The sequence below is a fragment of the Musca vetustissima genome, unplaced genomic scaffold (assembly GCF_032173495.1).
Source record: "Musca vetustissima isolate MV318-11 ecotype Yass unplaced genomic scaffold, APGP_CSIRO_Mvet_v1 utg57338, whole genome shotgun sequence".
NCBI classification, from domain to species: domain Eukaryota; kingdom Metazoa; phylum Arthropoda; class Insecta; order Diptera; family Muscidae; genus Musca; species Musca vetustissima.
In genome coordinates, this window is record NW_026877614.1 from 78,668 (window position 1) to 101,838 (window position 23,171).

Below are 23,171 nucleotides of genomic sequence, written 5' to 3' on the forward strand. Positions count from 1 at the left end.
GCTTCAATGTATCCCTCTCTTATCTAGAGGGAGCCACCATTCTTTCAATCTCTTTCACACACACTGTCCCCCCATCACATGAAATAACAGTGCTTGCTTCAATGTATCCCTCTCTTATCTAGAGGGACCCACCATTCTCTCAATCTCTTTCACACACACTGTCCCCCCATTACATGAAATAATAACAGCGGCTGTTTCAATGTCTGCCTCTCTTAACTAGAGGGAGCCACTACTCTCTGCCTCACACATTCCCATTAGAAAAGCGTTAAAAAGAACAACAACTGGAAATAGGCAAAACAAAGCACACACACAAGAGAGCATGCTTGATTTGCTTGTCTGGCCAGGCTGCCTTGCACAAGCAGTAGCAGGTTTTCTTGTTGTTGTTTTTTCTGTTTCTATTCATTTGTTGTTATTGTTGCTATTTTTAGATTAATAACAAATATACATCAAAATTTAAATAATAGCTATTTCATGTTATATTGTGTTTATTTGTTCTTCTTCTTGTTGTTGTTATTGCTGCTATATTCATTCTCACCACGAAATAAAATGAAATAAAAAACAACAACAACAACGAAAAATCATTATCTCTTTTGAGAATTTTTTGCCATAAAAATGTTGTTATTGTTATTTTACTTTACACAATTGTATACATTATTATTGTTAGTGCTAGCCTTAGGCCGAGTCATCGTCATCTATCCCACTGTGAAATTTACTGGACAACGAGAGAGTGAGAGAGGAGGTGACGACGGCAGAAGGAGGAAGAAGGTGTTGGTGTGAAAATTAAAATCACACAACTAAATGAATTGTCGATTAAATTTGTGAAAGGTAGGAAGGCACGGTAATTCCCGAATTCTATGCCACTGGGTCGCCCGACCAAAGAACATTAACACACGAGTGAGAATGAGAGAGGGAGTCGTCGCAATGTGTGTTTGATTGAGTGTGTGCGCCTGTTTGCAATTTAATTTCTTATCTGCGCTTAAACAACAACAGCAACAAACAACAACAAACAACACCAACCATTTGACGGCTCACAACAACCATTATTGTTATTGCTTTGGAATGGAAAGAGAATACCAACAAACGACAACAACAAACATTTACTACTATTTACCCATTTACTATTCATTGTTTACAGATTGATCTTGTTTGGATTTGTTAGAGTTGCTATTGTTGTTGTGTTGCTGTTTGTGCTGCTGTGACTCCTGTATTTGTTTGCCCATAAACAAAAAATTGTATTGACAGTTTTTGTTGGGGACTCTGCATGCCTGCCTGCCTGCCTGCCTGCCTGCCTGTTTGGCTACCTTGGCTTGCTGGCTGTTTGCTGATGTTGCCGATTGCTTGCTTTGCGATTTGATTGTTTGCTGTCAACATGGAAAGGGGGACACAAAATCGTGCGGAAGACGGTGAAGAGGTGGCAGAAGACAAAACAGGTTGAAATGGAAGGGGTAAGTGAACACAGTGGTCTTAAAGTAGTGAACAGTGGTCATTTGCGCCCATGCTCCGACCGAAGATAACGGTGAATAGACCAAAGACATATTTTACTAGGCGTTCGTAAAACGGCAAATGACCGTTGCCCTGGTCATGACATTAAAATTCTGCTAAGAGATTTTAATGCAAAAATCAAAAGGGAAAAAATCTTTGGCCCCACCGTCGGAAAATTCAGCCTTCTTGAAGAAACATCAGACAACGGCTTGAGGTTGATTGACTTCGCGGCAGAAAAAAACATGGTAAATAGCAGCACCAGATTCAAGCATCTCGATATACACAAGGTCATCTGGATTTCTCCTGATCAAGCAACGAGAAATCAAATAGATCATGTTGTGATATAGACGGAAGGCATTCATCCAGTGTTTTAGAAGGCATTCATCCAGTGTTTTAGACTACCGATCGATCCGAGGAGCGAATATCGATTCGGACCATTACCTTGTAGCAGCCAAGGTACGCACCCGTCTTAATGTAACACGAAAATTTGATGTCGAAAAGCTGCAAAAACACAACAGATAGCAGAAGCCTAGTCCGCTTAACTTACAGAACTGTTGACGAAAGTACCCCTTGTCCGATAATAATATAGAAGCATAGGGGGGGGGGGGGGGGGGCAGAAAATTACCCACTCCCTACAAAGCCCCGCAGCAAAAGCAAAACTTGGGTACCAAAGACCACCATCAAGAAATCCGTGGTACGATCAGGAGTGTCATAATGCTACTGATGCGAAAAACGCAGCATTTAGGGCAACCCTGCAGACAGTAGCAACATGTAATGCTTTGGTGCAGGCACATCTTCCTGTAGAGATGAAGAAGGAAACCTGGTGACAGAAAGAACAAGAAAAACGTGAGCGTGAGCAAATCGAGATGTACAGGAGTCAGAATGAAGTCCTGAAATTTTACCAAGGGGTAAAATACCAAACCGAAGGTTTTGGTACAGGCATATGATCCTTTAGAGATGAAGAAGGAAACCTGGTGACAGAAGGAAACCTGGTGTTGAGGATCTGGAGGGAGCATTTTGAAAAGCTTCTGGTATGAAATAGTGACGGTGAAGAGGATACCCCAGAACCAATAATAGATGACGGTATAGAGTGTATACCACCTAGCCATGATGAAGTCAGAATAGCAATTAATCGGCTCAAGAACAATAAAGCAGCTGGTGCCGATGGGTTACCAGCCGAATTATTCAAAACTGGTTGTCAGATGCTGGTAAGGAGCATGCACCAGCAGATTAGTACAATTTGACTAGAGGAATGCATACCCAATGATTGGAACCTCAGCATCCTGTGTCCCGTGCACAAAAAAGTTGACAAGACGATATGTGCCAACTATAGAAGAATAAGTCACCTTCCCATCTCATATTAAGTGTTATCCAGCGTGCTGTGTGAACGACTGAAGCCAATGGTCAATGACATTATTGGACCATACCAATGCGGCTTCAGACCTGTGCAAATCCACCATTAATCAGATTTTCACTCTGCGCCAAATCCTGGAAAAACCCCACGAAAAACACATCGACACATTCCATTCGACTATAAAGTCGCATTCGACAGCACTATCCGTTCAGAGGGGTTTAAAGCCATGTCTACGTTCGGCATTACTGGAAAATTAATACGGTTATGCAGGATAACTTTAACAGGCACAAGATCAGTAATTAAAGTCGGAAAGGACCTCTCTGAGCCCTTTAATACCAAACGAGGATTCAGACTAGGGGACCGTTTGTCGTGTGATATTTTTAACATCCTGCTGGAAAATGTCATACGAGACGCAAAGGTGAACAGAAATGCCACTCTGTACACCAAACAACACGTGTTACTCGCCTAAGCCGATGACATCGATATAATGGGTCGAACATTGCGAGCGGTAACAGCCACCTTTGAACAAATTGAGAAGGAGTCTGCCAGTAAACGGCGAGAAGACTAAGCTGATTGTATCAACACGCAAGACGTCCAATAGACTCGAACCAATTGTGGAACTTGAGAACTACACCTTCGAGGTAGTCAAAGACTTTATATACCTTGGTACGGCCACAAATAAAACGAATGACATCTCTTTTGAAATTTGGAGAAGGATTGTGATTGCCAACAGATGCTACTATGGTCTGTGCAAATAACTCAAAAGCAAGGCCACCTCCCGCCAGACCAAACTCACACTCTACCAGACGCTGATACTACCCGTGCTGTTATATGGATCTGAAGCATGGGTACTGGCATTAGCAGATGAGGCAGCTCTTGGAGTGTTTGAGAGAAAAATTATCCGAAAGATCTATGGGCTGGTGAATATCGCCGTCACATGAACCATGAACTGTACCAGCTATTCTCGGACATTGTTAGACGTATTGAGCTGCAGCGACTACGTTGGCTAGATCATGTTGTGAGAGTGGATGAAGATGCCCCAGCCCAAAAGGCATATAAAAGCGAACCTGTAGAAGGCCTCGAATAAGATGGAAAGACCAAGTTGGAAACAACATCATGGAACATGGCCTTTCAAATTGGAGGAGATGCGCACAAGACCGACGCGCTTGGAAATCTTTTTTAAGCTCGGCATATGGAACGAAAGTTCCGGCACAAGTCAGCGAAGTAAGTAAGAACAATTTTTAGTAACTCAATTTCTTTCTTTCATTATAGACGATGAGCTTCTTTCTGAGACTCATCCTTCTGGATATATGGACAATTTGGAAGCATATTTTTTTGTAATTTTGACATATTTGCATTTAAAGTTATTACTTCAAGGCTCATCAGAGGCAACCATGAATACCAACTTTTTGGCGTATTTGCATTTAAAGTTACTTGTTCGGAGTTCAACGACTTCCAAAATAAAATTTTGGAAATTTTTATTTGTAATTCTCTGGAAATCCTCGCAAGTCGTAATTAAATTGGACTTCGTGAACATAAACTTATCTAATAAGAGGATGGGGGGACTCACCACAAACGCAATGTAAGGGATATTTTCAATTAAAAACACAGGAAACTTACCTGAAAAAAATAAAATATGAAATTATTGAAATGCTGGGGAAAAATAATAATCATCATATAAAGAAAAAAAATTGGTCATTGAAAAAAAATATTAAAAAAAAAAATCTTCGCATATGTCGGTCATCAAAAATATATTTTTTTAAAAATTCAAGCCTTGCTTTGGTCATGAAAAAAATATATATTTTTTCAAATTAAGGATTCTGGTCATTAAAAAAATATTTTTTTTTATTCACCGTCTACTGGTGGACCCTAAAAAATATTTTTAAAAAATTTACTCGTGCTGTTGGACCCTAAAAAATATTTTTAAAAAAATCTACGACTATGACTGAATAATATTCCTTTTCTACCACTGTATCTCTTCTCGCAAATAATTGTCTTCTTTTTTATTTACATGGCTTTTTATTTATTTACTATTTATTTATTTTTCTTTTTTATTTGCTAAAAACATTTTTTTCCAATTGCTTAGCTTTTAGCATTAGAGGTGCGATGGTGTGGGGTGCAGCAGATCTTGTTTACATGTGAATTCAATCAGTTGGACAAATATAAATAACATTTTTTTTTGCTATTTTATTTTATTATTTATTTTTTTTTTCCAATACCCCCAATGATGACATTGTTAAAATATTTAATAGCTTTTTATTTATTTTTAATGACAATGATTTTTAAAAAAATATTTTTAGAGGTTTTACGGAAGGTAAGGAAGTTACCATAAGGCGAGAATTTTTTAAAAATTATTTTTATGGATTATTCAAAGGTGGAGAATTTTTAAAAATTATTTTTAAGGCTCGAACATATGGCGTGGATTTTTTAAAAAATATTTTTAATTTCTTTAAAAAATATTTTTAAATTTTTTAAAAAATATTTTTAAATTTTTTTTAAAAAAATTTTTAAATTTTTTAAAAAATATTTTTAAAATTTTTTTAAAAATATTTTTCTATTGAAATTTAATTTTTTTAAATATTTTTTTTTTCAACAAAAAATTCGATTTTAATATTAATTTGCAAATCTTCACACATTTATCATCTGACTGAAATGTTAATTATAATTATATATTGTTTATAACAATAAGCAAAATTAAAAAAAAAATGAATTATAGCTACACGAAAAAAAAAATCAGAGAAAAAAAATCACAGAAAAAAAAATCCCAGAAAAAATACAAAAAAAATTATTTATAAAATTGAAAATGAAAACGAAACGCTAATCGCAAAGCAGATGTAAGGCTAAGGCAAAAAAAAAACTTGTCTATAAAACCTGACTATTTTTTTTTTTTTTTGTTTGCTTGTGAAGTAGAAAAAATCCGACTTAAACGGGGTGACATCAGCTATGACTCTATATAGATAGATTTTTTTCTATTAATTTTTTCAAATCTTATGAGATTTATTCAGCTCTAGCACACCTAGTACCTCATCTGACATACTGTGGCGGAACGGGAAGGGAAGGGGGGACATTGTGGATTAAAGTCAAACATGGTGCGATGGTGATGATGATGAAGATGACGACGACGATTGACTACACGTTTTGCAAAATACTATGAAAAAAAAAAAACGCTTAGAAAAAACATTGAATAATGTCTGTCATAGCTAAGGTGCGATTTGCGATTGTGCGTTGCTTGTGTTTTTATTTCTATTAAAATATTTTTTTATTTCTATTTGTAAAGAAAGTTTTTAATGAAAACGTCATCATAAAAAACAAAACATGAAAAGAAAAAGTCACTCAAAACAATTCTCTTTCGAAACAAAATTCCTTAAATGAAGATGTGTATTGTTGTTGAATGTAGTTGTTGCTATTTTACAAAAATGCTGAATATGGCATTTTAAAAAGCGAAAGGTGGACTAGGCAACAATCACATAAATTAAATCAGCTAAAAAAATTGAACAAACCAATTTCCAGGGAAAAAATTAAATAAAAATCTGAAAAAAATTTTCCTAAAAAAATTCCCACATTATAAGAATCTCAGAAATTTATTAAAAATAATATTTAAAAATGTGAAAAAAATATTCCTAAAAAATTCCCAACTTATAATTTATTAAAAAAATTATTTAAAAATGTAAAAAAATTCCCACCTTATAAGGACCTCAGAAATTTATTAAAAAAAATTATTTAAAAAATCTACGCCTTATAAGGACCTCAGCAAAAAATAGTAAAAAAAATCTACGCCTTATAAGGACCTCAGAAAAAAAATATTTCAAAAATCTACGCCTTATAAGGACCTTAGAAAAAAAATATTTAAAAAATCTACGCCTTATAAGGACCTCAGAAAAAATATTTAAAAAATCTACGCCTTAAAAAATATTTAAAAAATCTACGACTTATAAGGACTTTAAAAAAAAAAATAAAAAATCTACGCCTTAAAAATATTTAAAAATTCTACGCCTTAAAAAAATATTTAAAAAATCTACGCCTTATAAGGACCTCAGAAATTTATTAAAAAAAGTGTTTTTAAAAATCTACGCCATATAAGGACTACAGAAATTTATTAAAAAAAAATATTTAAAAAATCTACGCCTTATAAGCACCTCAGAAAAAAATATTTAAAAAATCTACGCCTTCTAAGGACCTCAGAACAAAAATTTTAAAAAATCTACGCCTTCTGAGGACCTCAGAAAAAATTCTTTAAAAAATCTACGCCTTATAAGGACCTCAGAACAAAAATTTTAAAAAAATCTACGCCTTCTGAGGACCTCAGAAAAAAATCTTTAAAAAATCTACGTCTTATAAGGACCTCAGAAATTTATTAAAAAATATATTTTAAAAATCTACGCCTTATAAGGACCTCAGAAAAAAATTCTTTAAAAAATCTACACCTTATAAGGACATTAGAAATTTATTAAAAAATTCTTTAAAAAATCTACGCCTCATAAGGACCTCAGAAATTTATTAAAAAAAATTATTTAAAAAATCCACGCCTTATAAGGACCTCAGAAAAAATTCTTTAAAAAATCTACGCCTTATAAGGACCTCAGAAATTTATTTAAAAAAATATTTAGGACCTTAGAAATTTAAAAAAATATATATATTTAAAAAATTTACGCCTTATAAGGACCTCAGAAAAAATTATTTAAAAAATCCACACCTCTTCCATCATAATTTTACTTTATAACGAAGTACATATCTCTTCTTAATGTCATTTATCCTTATTAGTCATTACACTTAATTTTTATTATCCTGTGTCCTTGAAACTGCTGAAGAAGAAAGCAATTTATTTGAAAATATTATTTACTGTAATAATAATGGCTGTCAGTTCCGCCACTATAATTGAATTGATATGGCTTTGTTTTCCGAGTTCTGTTCGTAGAGCCATTAAGTGAATTAAATTAAAAAAATAAATCACAAAAGGAAGGAGGATGAAGTGGTGGTGGGGGTTTGGGAAAGGATACCATGAGAATGGTGGATATTTGCAGGAAAGAATTTATTCTATAAGGCGTGGATTTTTGTATTATTATTATTTCATGGGTCCATCCAAGACGTGGATTTTTTTAAATATAAGATGTAAATTATTTATATATTTTTTTTCGAAAGCTAATATGAGATTGAAAAAAATCGGACGCCTATATAAGGCGTAGATTTTTGAAATAATTTTTTTGGAAGCCTATATAAGGCTTAGATTTAAAAAAAATCGGAACCCTATATAAGGCGTAGATTTAAAGAAGAAATCGGAAGCCTATATAAGACGTAGATTTTTGAAATAATTTTTTTCGGAAGCCTATATAAGGCTTAGATCTTATAAATAATTTTTTTCGGAGGTCTACATAAGGCGTAGATTTTTTATATAATTTTTTCAAAATATTTTTTCAAGGGCCTATACAAGGCATGGATTTTTTAAAAATATTTTTTTTCTAGGTTTCTAACTTTTCTAACAAATATTCCGATTCTAAAATCGAATAACCTCCACATACACAACTTATCTATTTAACCCATTACCCAGTCATCGTGGCAATGACTGTATGGTGGAAACATGTTTCGAATATTAATTAACATATTAGAGATAGACAAGGCGGCCTTAAATGTCTTTTTTGGATTAGTATTTGAAAATAAATAAAAAAAATACAAACAGTGACAACAACAAACTACAACAATAAAAAACTAAATAAGCAATAAAAATAGTTGAACACAAATTGTTGATATCCAAAAAAAAAAAAGAAAAAATAAATAAAATAATCAAATGCCATAATTTGACGATAATTGTTGTTGCGCAAGAGCCCCTAACATATTTTTTTTATTTTTGGATACCAAAAAAAATTTGAAAATATTTGATTGTGGTTTGCAATTAAATTCTCCAGGCGGAAGTTTAAAAACATAATTTTTTGAGTACTTTCTAAAAAACCCCTAAACAAATATTTTTATTTTTTTTTCATTTTGCTCCCAATTTTGGTGGGTCATAATCTCAGTCTATGTAAGTTATTAAAAAATGTGTTTTATTACATTTGTGGGAAATTATTTTCAAAAACAAAAAAAAGGAAGCGAAAGTTTAATTGAGTCATATAATTAATCATAAAAAATACGATTATACTATCTGGCAGAAGAATGAGAGAAATATGGGAGATTTTTTTTTTTAATAAATTTCAAGGGTCTATACAAGGCGTGGATTTTTTAAATAATTTTTTCAAGGGTCTATACAAGGCGTGGATTTTTTTAAATAATTTTTTCAAGGGTCTATACAAGGCGTGGATTTTTTAAATAATTTTTCCAAGGGTCTATACAAGGCGTGGATTTTTTAGATAATTTTTTCAAGGGTCTATACAAGGCGTGGATTTTTTAAAAATTTTTTTCAAGGCTCTATACAAGGCGTGGATTTTTTTAGATAATTTTTTTAAGGGTATATACAAGGCGTGGATTTTTTAAATAATTTTTTCAAGTGTCTATATAAGGCGTTGATTTTTTAAATAATTTTTTTCAAGGGTCTATACATGGCGTGGATTTTTTAAATAATTTTTTCAAGTGTCTATACAAGGCGTGGATTTTTTTAAATAATTTTTTCAAGGGTCTATACAAGGTGTGGATTTTTTAAATAATTTTTTCTAGGGTCTATACAAGGTGTGGATTTTTTAAATAATTTTTTCTAGGGTCTATACAAGGTGTGGATTTTTTAAATAATTTTTTCTGGGGTCTATACCAGGTGTGGATTTTTTAAATAATTTTTTCAAGGGTCTATACAAAGCGTGGATTTTTTAAATAATTTTTTCAAGGGTCTATACAAGGTGTGGATTTTTTAAATAATTTTTTCTAGGGTCTATACAAGGCGTGGATTTTTTAAATATTTTTTTCAGGGGTCTATACAAGGCGTGGATTTTTTAAATAATTTTTTCAAGGGTCTATACAAGGCGTGGATTTTTTAAATAATTTTTTTCAAGGGTCTATACAAGGCGTGGATTTTTTAAATAATTTTTTCAAGGGTCTATACAAGGCGTGGATTTTTTAAATAATTTTTTCAAGGGTCTATACAAGGCGTGGATTTTTTAAATATTTTTTTCAAGGGTCTATACAAGGCGTGGATTTTTTAAATATTTTTTTCAAGGGTCTATACAAGGCGTGGATTTTTTAAAAAAATTTTTCAAGGCTCTATACAAGGCGTGGATTTTTTTAGATAATTTTTTTAAGGGTCTATACAAGGCGTGGATTTTTTAAATAATTTTTTCAAGTGTCTATACATGGCGTGGATTTTTTAAATAATTTTTTCAAGGGTCTATACAAAGCGTGGATTTTTTAAATAATTTTTTCAAGTGTCTATACAAGGCGTGGATTTTTTAAATAATTTTTTCAAGGGTCTATACAAGGCGTGGATTTTTTTAAATAATTTTTTCAAGGGTCTATACAAGGTGTGGATTTTTTAAATAATTTTTTCTAGGGTCTATACAAGGTGTGGATTTTTTAAATAATTTTTTCAAGGGTCTATACAAGGTGTGGATTTTTTAAATAATTTTTTCTAGGGTCTATACAAGGTGTGGATTTCTTAAATAATTTTTTCTGGGGTCTATAGAAGGTGTGGATTTTTTAAATAATTTTTTCAAGGGTCTATACAAAGCGTGGATTTTTTAAATAATTTTTTCAAGGGTCTATACAAGGCGTGGATTTTTTAAATAATTTTTTCAAGGGTCTATACAAGGCGCGGATTTTTTAAATAATTTTTTCAAGGGTCTAAACAAGGCGCGGATTTTTTAAATAATTTTTTCAAGGGTCTATACAAGGCGTGGATTTTTTTAAATAATTTTTTTCAAGGGTCTATACAAGGCGTGGATTTTTTAAATAATTTTTTCAAGGGTCTATACAAGGCGTGGATTTTTTAAATAATTTTTTCAAGGGTCTATACAAGGCGTGGATTTTTTAAATAATTTTTTCAAGGGTCTATACAAGGCGTGGATTTTTTAAATAACTTTTTTAAGGGTCTATACAAGGCGTGGATTTTTTAAATAATTTTTTTAAGGGTCTATACAAGGCGTGGATTTTTTAAATAATTTTTTAAGGGTCTATACAAGGCGTGGATTTTTTTAAATAATTTTTTCAAGGGTCTATACAAGGCGTGGATTTTTTAGTATATATTTTTGGAAGATCAGTTGACCATTGATCCCACCTTTGTTTATTTTTCTGCCATTTAAAAATTCTCTATACAAAGAAAATATTGAAATTTTAATTAATCCACGACTTTTTCCAATTCAAAAAAAAAAAAAAAAAAAACACGCAATTACAACAGCTGGCAAACAGTCAACAGATGTCTATGACACTTGATTTTTCCTTTCAAGTGTTGTCTTGTCTTCTCAATTTTTTTGTTTCAATTTCAATTTTTCAAAATTAAAACCACCCACATAAATGGATGACTGCAAAACATCGACGACTCATGTCGTATTCTTTTTAATGAATATTTTTTTAGCAGCTGTGGAAAATTGTAGCAAAAAGAAAATGATTTCAATAATACTCATCTTCATATTTCTTCTTCTACATGCTATGATAAACAATTTCCGAATAATGTTCTTTTTTTGTTTATTTATTTTTTTATTATTATTGACATATTTTTTATGGATTCCCCTCAAGTAGCCTTTCGATCGAAATGTTCACACTTCCATTTTCACATAAACACACACACACCAGATGACAAACAGCATTGAAATCGGCTATTGTCGAAGATGATTGCATTATGGTTCCGCTATTGTCCACACATTAAGTGAAGAGGGGATTGAGGGGCCTCCCCTTATTTTGTTGACATTGAATTGCGATTCTGGAGGGTACTTGAAAAAAAAAATAAATGTCGCACAATAATCAGTAACACTTTGTTGGGTAATTTAGTCACTTGTAATGGGAAAATATACAAACACAGTCACACTCACACACACCCATATAAACACAAGGGTCATTTGGGAATTTCTCCTCACCTCCTGAATATTTATGTTACACATAAATATTTTATGTTACACATAAAATACAAATTTTTCCTTGAGTGTAAATCTTTACCTATGACCCTTTCCCTTCGCTGACATCCGGTCCCTTCTTTTGGTGTCACTTTTATGTTTTCATAAATAAATAAAAACAAAATTAATTGTCTGGCGACATGTGTCAACATTAATGATTCTCAGATTTATTTTCTCTTTCTACTACCTGGTCATCTTGTTTCCGGTATTTAAGAACAAAAAAACAAAACCCTTGAAAAAATTATTTAAAAAAATCCACGCCTCAGATAGACCCTTGAAAAAATTATTTAAAAAGTCAACGCCTCAGATAGAGCCTTGAAAAAATTATTAAAAAAATCCAGGCCTTGTATAGACCCGTGAAAAAATTATTTAAAAAATCCACGGCTTGTATAGACCCTTGAAAAAATTATTTAAAAAATCCACGCCTTATAAGGACCTCAGAAAAAATTATTTAAAAAAATCTACGCCTTATAAGGACCTCAGAAAAAATTATTTAAAAAATCCACGCCTAAGGATCTCAGAAAAAATTATTTAAAAAAATCCATGCCTTCTAAAGACCTCAGAAAAAATTATTTAAAAAATCCACGCCTTCTAAGGACCTCAGAAAAAATTATTTAAAAAATCCACGCCTTATAAGGACTTCAGAAAAAAATATTTAAAAAAAAATCCACGCCTTATAAGGACCTCAGAAAAAATTATTTAAAAAATTCACGCCTTATAAGGACCTCAGAAATTTATTAAAAAAAATTATTTAAAAAATCCACGCCTTATAAGGACTTCAGAAAAAAATATTTAAAAAAAAATCCACGCCTTATAAGGACTTCAGAAAAAATTATTTAAAAAATCCACGCCTTATAAGGACCTCAGAAAAAATTATTTAAAAAATCCACGCCTTATAAGGACCTCAGAAAAAAATTATTTAAACAATCCACGCCTTATAAGGACCTCAGAAAAAATTATTTAAAAAATCCACGCCCTATAAGGACCTCAGAAAAAATTATTTAAAAAATCCACGCCTTCTAAGGACATCAGAAAAAATTATTTTAAAAATCCACGCCTTCTAAGGTCCTCAGAAAAAATTATGTAAAAAATCCACGGCTTCTAAGGGCCTCAGAAAAAATTATTTAAATAATCCACGCCTTCTAAGGACCTCAGAAAAAATTATTTAAAAAATCCACGCCTTATAAGGACCTCAGAAAAAATTATTTAAAAAATCTACGCCTTATAAGGACCTCAGAAAAAATTATTTAAAAAATCCACGCCTTCTAAGGACCTCAAAAAAAATTATTTAAAAAATTCACGCCTTCTAAGGACCTCAGAAAAAATTATTTAAAAAAATCCACGGCTTCTAAGGACTTCAGAAAAAAATATTTAAATAATCTACACGTTCTAAGGACCTCAGAAAAAATTATTTAAAAAATCCACGCCTTATAAGGACCTCAGGAAAAATATTTAAAAAAAATCTACGCCTTATACACGCCTTAATTATTCTCCATTAAAGTCACAAAGTTTATTAAAGGCGTCAATGTCCTGCAGTTAAACTCCCAGTTTTTCTTCACCCCATTGACCCTCCCCAAATTAGTTAAATTCTCTTACACACATATATTCCATTGCTGTGTTTAGGGATGTGATTCCCATAAGGATTTCGAAAGCAACACACCCAAAATAGCTTAAATTAAAGGCTCTTCATATCAAACTCTACCCCCCAGAAATAACAGCACAAAAGGAAACCGGGGACAAAACACACATAAAAATAAAACAAATGATGATAATACGATGGAACGACATAACAGAAAAAAATCCCAAAAAAAAAAAATATTCGGGCACGTTACGATTGTGCCAAAAAAAAAAAAAAAAATACAAAAAACACACGAGCAGAGAATATAAAATAAATGTGCCAAAATAAAGGATAATAAAGTACACGCTAGGAAAGAGATTGTGGGGAGTGAGAAGGAGGAGCTGGAGGAAAAAAAGGAAAGAGGACTCCATTTGGGGATAGTTATAATGAACCCAAAAAGGCAAATAATAGTAGAAAACAAAGTTAAAAAGGAAGAAGAAGGATAGTGTAGAAGCAAAGAAAGAAACAGAAAATATTAAAATTCAGAACATTTAGTCCTTTTGCTACCGAAGAAGTTATTCTCATCCTTCATTCATTGTCCTTTTCTGTTTTGGAATTCCATTTTTTTCTGGCACGTAGAAAACTACAACAACAATACAAATGTCAACGGCATTTTTATGTTGTCTGCTAAATATTAGCACTACAACAACAACAACAACGAAAACTAATGGCAGTGCTACTGCTGCTGTTGGCAGAACCTCCTGCTGTAAACAAGGAGGACCTCATTTAAGGGGAGTTCAACGTTTTTTTTTTTTTTTTTTTTTGTCTGGATGGAAGTATGGATGGTTGTGTGAGTGTGTTTGTGTGCTTTCTGGGGGTTAATCGCATTTGTTGTAAAGCTAACGAGGAGTAGTTTCTTCGTTTTTCTTTTGTCCTGGTTTTTTTGGTGTATAATTGTGAAGTAAATATAATAATTCAATTATGCATGAAGCTCTAAGGGATGTGTAGAAAATGTTGGTCCTTCGAGCAAAAATAAATAATTTTTCTTAGGTAATGATCATAATGAAAAAAATAAATTTATTATACCCTACAGAGCTATGTTGTCAGGGTATTATAGCTTTGTGCAGACCCAAAAGTTTGTAACGCCGTGAAATATTGGTCCTAGTCGATTTTTTTTTTGAGTCGATCTATAGGCCACAATTGAAAGCCCAACATCACATCATAACCCACGGTAAAGAGAATCTGGACAAGTATGACCCTCTTCTACGGAATATTAGTAATATTTGTTGACCTTTAGTCAGGTTTCAAGAGGGTGCAAATAACGCAAAGTTAGATTTTCGTGGAAGTTGTGTAGGGTATTATATGGTCGGCCCCGTCCGACTATACTGCTCCTCCGCTCACTGGTTTTTAAGTGTATTTTTTATGCTCCAACTAAGGCGTAATTTTTTTTATTTTTTTATTTTATTTTATTTATTTTTTTTTTTTTTTAATTTTCCGAACATATTTTTGTCATGGATACATCTCAGAAGGGGATATGTAAAAATAATAAATTATAGGTTCTATCCCAAGTTATAGTCCAAGTGATTTTTAAAAACAATTTTTTCCCACTGGATATTTTTTTTAAATCTTTATGTATGGTATAAAGTAATTTTGGAATCTAACTGAATAGTGGATTTTTTAATATGATATTTTCTTGGGGATTTTTTAAGGGACTATTCCTGATTGGGATTCTTTTAAAATTGTTAAATATTTTAATTCAAAAAAATCGATACAAAAATATATATTTTCAATAAAAATTTCGTGGTACAAATAAATGTTTTAAAAAATATATATTTAATTGAGAACATGATCTTGCATATACATAAATTCGAATATTTTAAATTTTAATATTTTTTTATTTAATTTATTTATTAATTTTTTTGTAGCACTTTGAAGGAGGATATTTTTCACTTGTGAGCAAACTTTATAAATTTTTGTTTTAACTTTGTATTAAAATCACATAAAATTTGTATATAATTTTTATTAAGTAATATTTTAAAATTTGTGTAAATTAAATAAAAATGTTTTTATATTTATATTTTTTTCTTTAATTATAAATACATTTTGTTAATATTTAGCAATATAAATTGGTAAAATGGTGGCACTTTTAGTTTTAACTTTTTATATTTTTTATAGGTATATTTTTTTGGTATTGAAATTTTTTTTATATTATATCACAAATCTTATATAATTTTATTATGTTTTGTATTATAATTTCGTTTTTTGTTCATTAAATATTTATTGTTTTTTTTTAATTTATTATTAATTGTATTATTTTTTTATTTTTTTATTTATTTTTTTTTTTGTAAGATTTTTTTTTAAATAATTTCTTAATGTTATTATTGAAAATTTCTTTATACACAATAGAATTAGTATTAATTATTGTTTTTTCCATTACATGTTGTTGTTTTTATTCAATTTATTATTACAATTTAATTTTTTTTCTACAATGTTTTTTTTAATTATTCTAACAAAACATTACATTTTCTTGGGGTTCAATTCAAATCAATTTATTTAATTTAAAATTTAATATAAAAAATTAAAAAATAAGAAATTAATTTTTTTTAATTTTAATTAAATTTTTGAAAAGTTTATTGTTTTTAATATATACCTAAATATATATATATATATATAATATTTAGGTATATATATAATTTTAATATTTGATTTTCCATTACTTTTAATAATTGAATTTGTTTTTTATTGCAGCATATTTCATATTTTAAAAATATTTGATAATAAATATTTGAAAACTTTTTTGAAATTATTTTTTTTGTCAATTTATTAAATTGTTTATTTGATTACTATTTTCAAAACTTATTATTTTTATTTTTTTTAATTTTTTTATTATTTATTTTTTTATTATATACCTAAATATACATATATATATATAATTTTAATATTTGATTTTCTATTACTTTTAATAATTGAATTTGTATTTTATTGCATCATGTTTTATATTTTAATAATATTTGAAAACATTTTTGAAATTATTTTTTTTGTCATTTTATTAAATTATTTATTTGATTTCTATTCTCAAAATTTATTATTTTTTATTTTTTGTTTAATTTTTTTATTATTTATATTAATGTTTTTATTGTTTATTTAATTTTATAAAATATTACTATTTTATTTATATTAAGTAAAAAAGTATATACAAATTATTCTGTTATTTTATTAATTAATTTTATAATTTATTTTTTGTAATAATTTTTTTTTTATTGTCACATTCTAAATTGTCTATTTCATTGTACAAAATTAAATAAAAAAATTTTGTATTATAATTTTCAAATTTTTATTTATTTTTTTATTCATTTTATTTTTTTAATTATTTATATTACTATTTTAATAATTTATTTTATTTTATGAAATATTATTGTTATTATTTACATTAGGTAAATAATTATATACAAATTATTTTAATTTTTTAATTTATTTTTTTATTTTTTAGTTTATTTTTTTATTTTTTAATTATTTTCCTATAGGTATATTATTTATTTTTTTATTGTATTACTTTTATTTATTTTGTTATTGTTATTCTTTTCCTTCGATATTTTTATTATTTTTTTTTTTTTTAATTATTATAAAATATTTTTTCATTATTTATTTTGATTATGTTTTTGAGTCCATTTGTGTACAAGATTATTTTGTAATATGTTTTTATTTTATATTTAGTTATTTTTTTTTAATCCACAATTTTTCCTAAAATCATTTTTTATATTTCTTTATATTTTATATTACTTCTTTAATTATTATAGAGCCCCTTTTTTAATTTTGCAATTATTTATTTGAATAATTTTCATATTAATTTCAAATGTTTTTCTTGTTTGTAATTATTTATATAGAATATTTTTTTCGTTATTATAAATTTTTAATTTTTAGTCTAAGACTAGTTTAGGGCCTCTCACGGGTCGTTTTGAAATTTTTACCACATGTAGTCCTTGGGGCCCTGATTGCTGAAATTGGTATTTCTGGAGATATGGGCCTCGAAAGTTCCGTTGGGGCCCTTGTATTTTCTCGTAATTTTTTTATGGACTGAATATTATATTTTTGTAATCAGGGCTTCAAATGCTTTAAAATGATACCCATATTGCCTTAGTGGATTTTAAAAATGTATGAGAAAACACAAGGGTCCAAACGGAATTTTGGAAGCACATATCTCCGGTAATACTGATTTCCGCAAGAAAAAAATACTGTTATAATCAGGGCCCCAAGGACTACATGTGGTAAAAATGTCAAAACTATCCGGGAGGGGCCCTAAACTAGACTTTTTTTTTATAAATTTTGTTATTCATATTATTATATTATTTTATGTAATTTCTTTATATATATATATATATATATATAATTTCTTAATATTTAATGATTTTTATTTTTATTTTCATTTTTTAATTATTATTTTTGTTATTCATTTTTTTATATTATCATGTATTTTAAATTATTATTTTTCTTATTTTATACAACAATATTTTGTATTAATTTTACTCTTATTTTTCTGAGAAGAGTTTATTTTTTTACAATATTTTTACGTATTTATTTAATGTTATACGTTTTAATTCAATCACTATTTTTTTACTATTCTTTTATAATAAATTCATTTTTTATTTAAATTCTGCATCTTCTTCTTTATGTTTTTTTTTCCACTCTCAGGATAATACATTCTGATACTTGACACTGTATATATTTATTACCAATCCTTTTCCAATATTTCTTTTTAAAAATATATTTTTTTTGTTATGCATTCTTTCTTAATCCGAATTCACTATTCACACTATTAATTATTAAGGATTACTTTTTTCTTAGTATTTTCTACCATTTCTTTTTGGATTATTTTTCTGAAACTATTGTTATTATTTTTTATCATCTTCTTTTGAATTCACGCCATTATTCGTTCACTATAATTATTATTTTTTTTTCGTTTAAAGTAGTCTCCTCCTTCTTTATGTTTTTTTTTTCTCTCAAACACTTTTTTTGAAACATTATTTTTTTTAATATTCAGTTTTTATTAATTTTTTTAAAATTATTACATTTATTTCATAAAATATTTCCTATTTAATTTGCCCCTTTGTTATTTTTTTACTTTTATTTTTTTTCTTCCTTTTTTGTCATCGATATTTTATTTTTGAAATTTTTGTTAAGTCACCTCATTTTACTATTTTCATTTTTCACACCTTCTCCTTTTACCATTTTCTACATTATTTTATTTTCTTAATTATGATTTTTTAGTTAATGACACAGCACTGCTGCTGCTTTGCACTTTCTTGTCTTATCCTGTTTCAATAATTACTCACACTCTTTTGACTATTAAACACTTGTTTTGTTTATATTTTTTGTTATACTAGTTATTGTTCTTTCACATTAGTTGTTGTTTGTTTGTTCACATTTCCGAAAAATCTCCTTTATTTTGTCATTAATTACTTCTTTTCGCTTTGTTGTTGTTGGTTTGCTCACTCTCTTTGAAAATATCTCCCTTTTTTTCTTTGTTGTTATTTTTTTACACTTCCTTCAATTACACACTTTTCTCCGTTTTGTTAACTATTATCTTTGTCTTACTATTTTTTTCGTTCATTTTTATTGTTGTTATTGTTGTAGTTTGTTTTTTTCTTTTCTACTTACCATTACATCCTTTTGATTCTCTTTATCCAATAAAAATTCCATTGACTTGTGTGGACGTCTCACCGATGCAATTTGGGCCGCTTGCCCACCAGCCGTACCGGCATTTTTAATAACAACAACTGTGCCATCAGGCCGTACAACAACTTCATCGTTATCATCATAATCAACATCATCATCGGGGTCACCACCTCCGGATACCTTATGGCCGCCACCCAAGGTGTGCCTTTTATTCGAACCACCACCCAATGAGGCATTAGGTCCAATATTCATGAGCGAACGTGTTTTACCCGTTATAACCGTTTCATGGGTATCCAAATTTGTTTCAATTAAACCGATTTTGGGTTCACCTCCGGAGCCGTTGTTGGATGCCGCGGAGTTACGCGATAAATTATTAAACATTTGAGTTTTTTGCGAGACCGTTGCACGTGACGGCGATACACCGAAATCATAGTTTACAACAACATTCGTGCCGGACATGTTGTCGACCGTTTCATTATTGCCAAAGGACTGACGATGATGGGCATGGCCATGTGAACGTTCTGCTTGCAAGAAATCTTCGGTACTGCCACGAGGATTGAGGGGAGCCAAGGGGGTGGTGAATGGGGCACCGCCGGCATCAGCTGTTTGCTGTAATTCTTGGGTGTAAAAACGGCTGCCTCCAATTGATTGCTGCTGCTGTTGTGTGGAGTTTGCGCTTTGAGATTTTGCTTGTTGTTGTTGGGGTGGTAGGGGTGGTTTGCCGATTACCTTTGAGTTGGATTTTGTTGTGCCCTTTTTGGCGTTTGACATTTTAGTACCATTTGTCACTGTGGTGGCGGCGGCATTGCCATTTGTGTTGGGGCCAGCATTGCCATTATTGTTTTCCTTGTGCGACTCAAAGAAGCCGGTTTCATATTTTTCCGGCAAGGGCCCCTTTAAGGGTATGTAAATGTAATCCGGTTGTGATGAAGAGGATTTCGAAGGCATTTTGGAAGAACCATTCGATTTTTTGTTGGCTTCTTTGGTGACGACCTCCTTAACTTCCCCTTGTTGTTGCTCCGGGTCCTTTGTTAATTTCGTTTTCTTATTTTTCCTCATCGAAAACCGAAAACCATTGGCAAAACGCGATAAGAAACCCTTGGAATTTGGATGTTTTTCATCGGCCTTAAATTTCGATTTCATGATATCATTGTTGTTGTTAATTTTCGCGGTGGAACCGGAAGAGGCATTTGCCATGGAATTCGTGGACGACGACATCCTATTCAAATTTTGCACCGACTGAGATTTATTGGCCGAATATTGTTGTTTTTCCGTTTCCTGTTGCCTTTGGAATTTATCCAACATCTGCTGGGAGGCGTAGAGTATGTGATGGGCCCGATTAATTGGCGGTTCCGATAATATGGGCAATTGGATACTAATTGGCCGGGCAATAACAATGGTGGGCTTAATTGCAGGCTTATTTATTGGTTGGTCACCGTGTTTTGTTTTGTCTGATTTTGCGCCGACTGTTGCTCGTTCTTGTTGTTCTGCTTCTTCTTGTTGCGATGGCTTAATATCCGTTTTATTAACATTTAATGTTGTTTCATTGTTTACGTTCGTTGTTAAACTAAATGTTGCTTTGGTTATAAACATTGAATCGTCGTCGTCTGCGTTCTCATTCTCCATATTCCCCTGTGTTTCATTTGTCATGCGTTCCCGTTTTACATTGCTCAATTCTTGTTTGGTTTCGACAACGGCCATTAGTAAAGACGGCTGAGCAGTATCACTTGTGTGGGCTCTCTCGGCCACCTGACTCTCTGTGTTGTGTTCTCTGTCTCTGTTTTCGTCTCCTCTAGGCAGAGCGCCACTGTACTGTGGCTTGCCTGTGTGTGGTTGTTGTTGCCGACCCTCATTGTGTGTTGTTGTTTGGCTTGTCGTCTCTGCATACGTTGGCCGAGCATGCTCAGCGTCTTCGGTAATTGAACGAGCGCCGCCAGCAGCACATAACAGAGCTTTGTTTGTGTGTTGTTGTTCATTTGCTCCACCACACAGTTGTGTTGTGCTGTTAGGCTCTCCCTCATTGTTGTTTACATTATTGTTGTTGTTGCCATACTGTTCACTTGGGCATGCTGTGTTTGGCCTCTCTCCCCTTATGTTGTCACTGTTGGCATGCTCTTCAACCATTTGTTGTGTTGTTTTGTTGCTGCTATCATATTGATCCACTCTCTTAGTCTCTTTAATGCCCGAATTCTCTTCTTTTTTCTGATTTATTATTAATTTAGGTAACTCTTTGATAACGGCCTTATATTTCTCTTTCAGCGATAACTCTTCAGGCTCTTCTTTTTCTTTATAAAAACTGCCAATAATTTCATTTTCTTTGGTATTTTTAATGACCACGGCATCACAATTATCCAATAGCTCATCATCACTGGATTCAGAGGCGGGTAGTACCTCCGCCTCTCCCTCATCATGATATTCCTCTGAGGATTGTTCCTGCCATGAATATTTCGAGACGACAGGGCAAAAACTAACCTCCTTACCAAAGGAACTCCTTGAGCCGGCGGGCAGTAGAATTCCCAATGGCTTTTGGGTTTGATTGATGTTCAATTGATGCATGGAATTAGTGGCGGAGGAGACAAACATATCATCCTCGATGTCACGATCCTCTTCATTTTGATAGGCATTCAGGTTGGGGGTGGAGGAAACTAAATTTTTCTTTTTCGAGGAATTCGCCTGGCTATGGAAACGTCTCTTGGGCATGGTGCGTGTGCGTGTCAAATCAGGATTACTTATCTCCCTACAATCAAAATTGCACTTTTCCAAACTTTGGGCATAGCTGGTGCGCAGCATAGTCGGATCTTGGTCGAATGTCTTGCCCGAAGTTTGACCCATAAGGGCACTGAAGGTGAAATCTTGGGTCAGACTATTGGTTTTCTCTTCGACGTGTTTTCCCTGGCGCTTCTGGCGGGCCGGGGGTTTGCGTATCACTAATTGGACGTGTTGGACAGCTTCTGCATCTTCTTCGGGATTTTCCGTTTCCGAGTGACTGGAAGAATTGGAATTTTTCCTTCTCCTTGTCGGAGGTTTGGGTTTCACACAATCCACCACATCGGGCGCCATTTCTTTTTCCTTACTCTGGGGGCGATCATTTAAAATCGAGGCGGTCTTATCATAATGGGCCGATAGCTCATCTAAGAGGAAATTATTACGGCAAACCAATTCCGTTTCATAGTCGGAGGAGCTACGTTTGTCGGACATTTTTTGTTCCCGCTGCTCTTCTTCTTCGTTCTCAAAATTCAATTGGGCCAAATTATAATAGGATTGATGTAATCGCGAGCAATGTTTAATGGCCAAAGGAGGTTCTGGGGTCTGACAGAATTGGAAAGGGGTCTGGAGGTTCGCTTCGGGGGAAAATGAATTCTCAAAACACCAACTGGAACTTCTTTTGAGTCTCGAATCCTCTTCACTTGATTCGGGGGAACTTGAGTCGCCGCTTTGAGGGGAGTTGCTGAGGTTAGGGTGGGGGATCCGTGTCCGGGACTTTTTCAATTTCTTTGTTTTGCTTCGGCCCAATTGCTGCAATTCATTTGGTACACTTGAGGTCCTGCCGAACCAACAATTCTGCATTAAGTTGGGGAAACCACTTCGGCGTTCCACCACTGGCGAAGAATAATATTCCGATGATTCGGAACTATAAAATACTGGAGGAGGGGATCTCAAATCTTCACTTGAGTTCAAATATTTTTCTTGCTGGCGGATTTTGTGTAGCAAATTTTCTTCTAGAAGGCCACTGGAGCAAATTTGGTCCTTCGAGCCAAATTCGGAATTTTCAAAATCTTGGAAATTTTCAAAATTTTTGAAATTTCTGTCTGTTTCTTGGGGTTTGTGTTGTTGTTTTTCTTCAAGGTGCCTGTAGTTAGAAGAAATTTGGTCCCTCAAGCGATTTTCGGAATTTTCAAAATTTTGGAATTTTTCAAAATTTTTAAAATTTGTTGCTGCTTCTTGTTCTGAATGTTTTTGTTGTTGTTGCTGTTCTATATCTTCGTCATCACTTGTTTTCAAATTTTCTTCTGCCCTGATTTTTTGTTGGTTGGCATTTTCTTTCTTTTGACCGATGCTGCTGCTTCTGCTGATCGTCGGTTCT

General features: G+C 31.7%; 1 protein-coding gene across 1 annotated transcript in view; it reads right to left on the reverse strand.

Moving 5' to 3' along the window:
* Positions 1-1,118: 1,118 nt before the first annotated feature.
* Positions 1,119-23,171, reverse strand: part of LOC133322270 (serine-rich adhesin for platelets-like) — a 31,683-nt gene continuing 9,630 nt past the window's right edge. The window contains exons 6-9 of the mRNA XM_061531281.1: positions 19,041-22,728; positions 8,378-8,396; positions 5,874-5,984; positions 1,119-1,361 (exon numbers count right to left, since the gene is read on the reverse strand). Of these exons, the coding sequence (XP_061387265.1) occupies positions 1,119-1,361; positions 5,874-5,984; positions 8,378-8,396; positions 19,041-22,728 (4,061 nt within the window). The remainder of the gene's footprint in view (positions 1,362-5,873; positions 5,985-8,377; positions 8,397-19,040; positions 22,729-23,171) is intronic.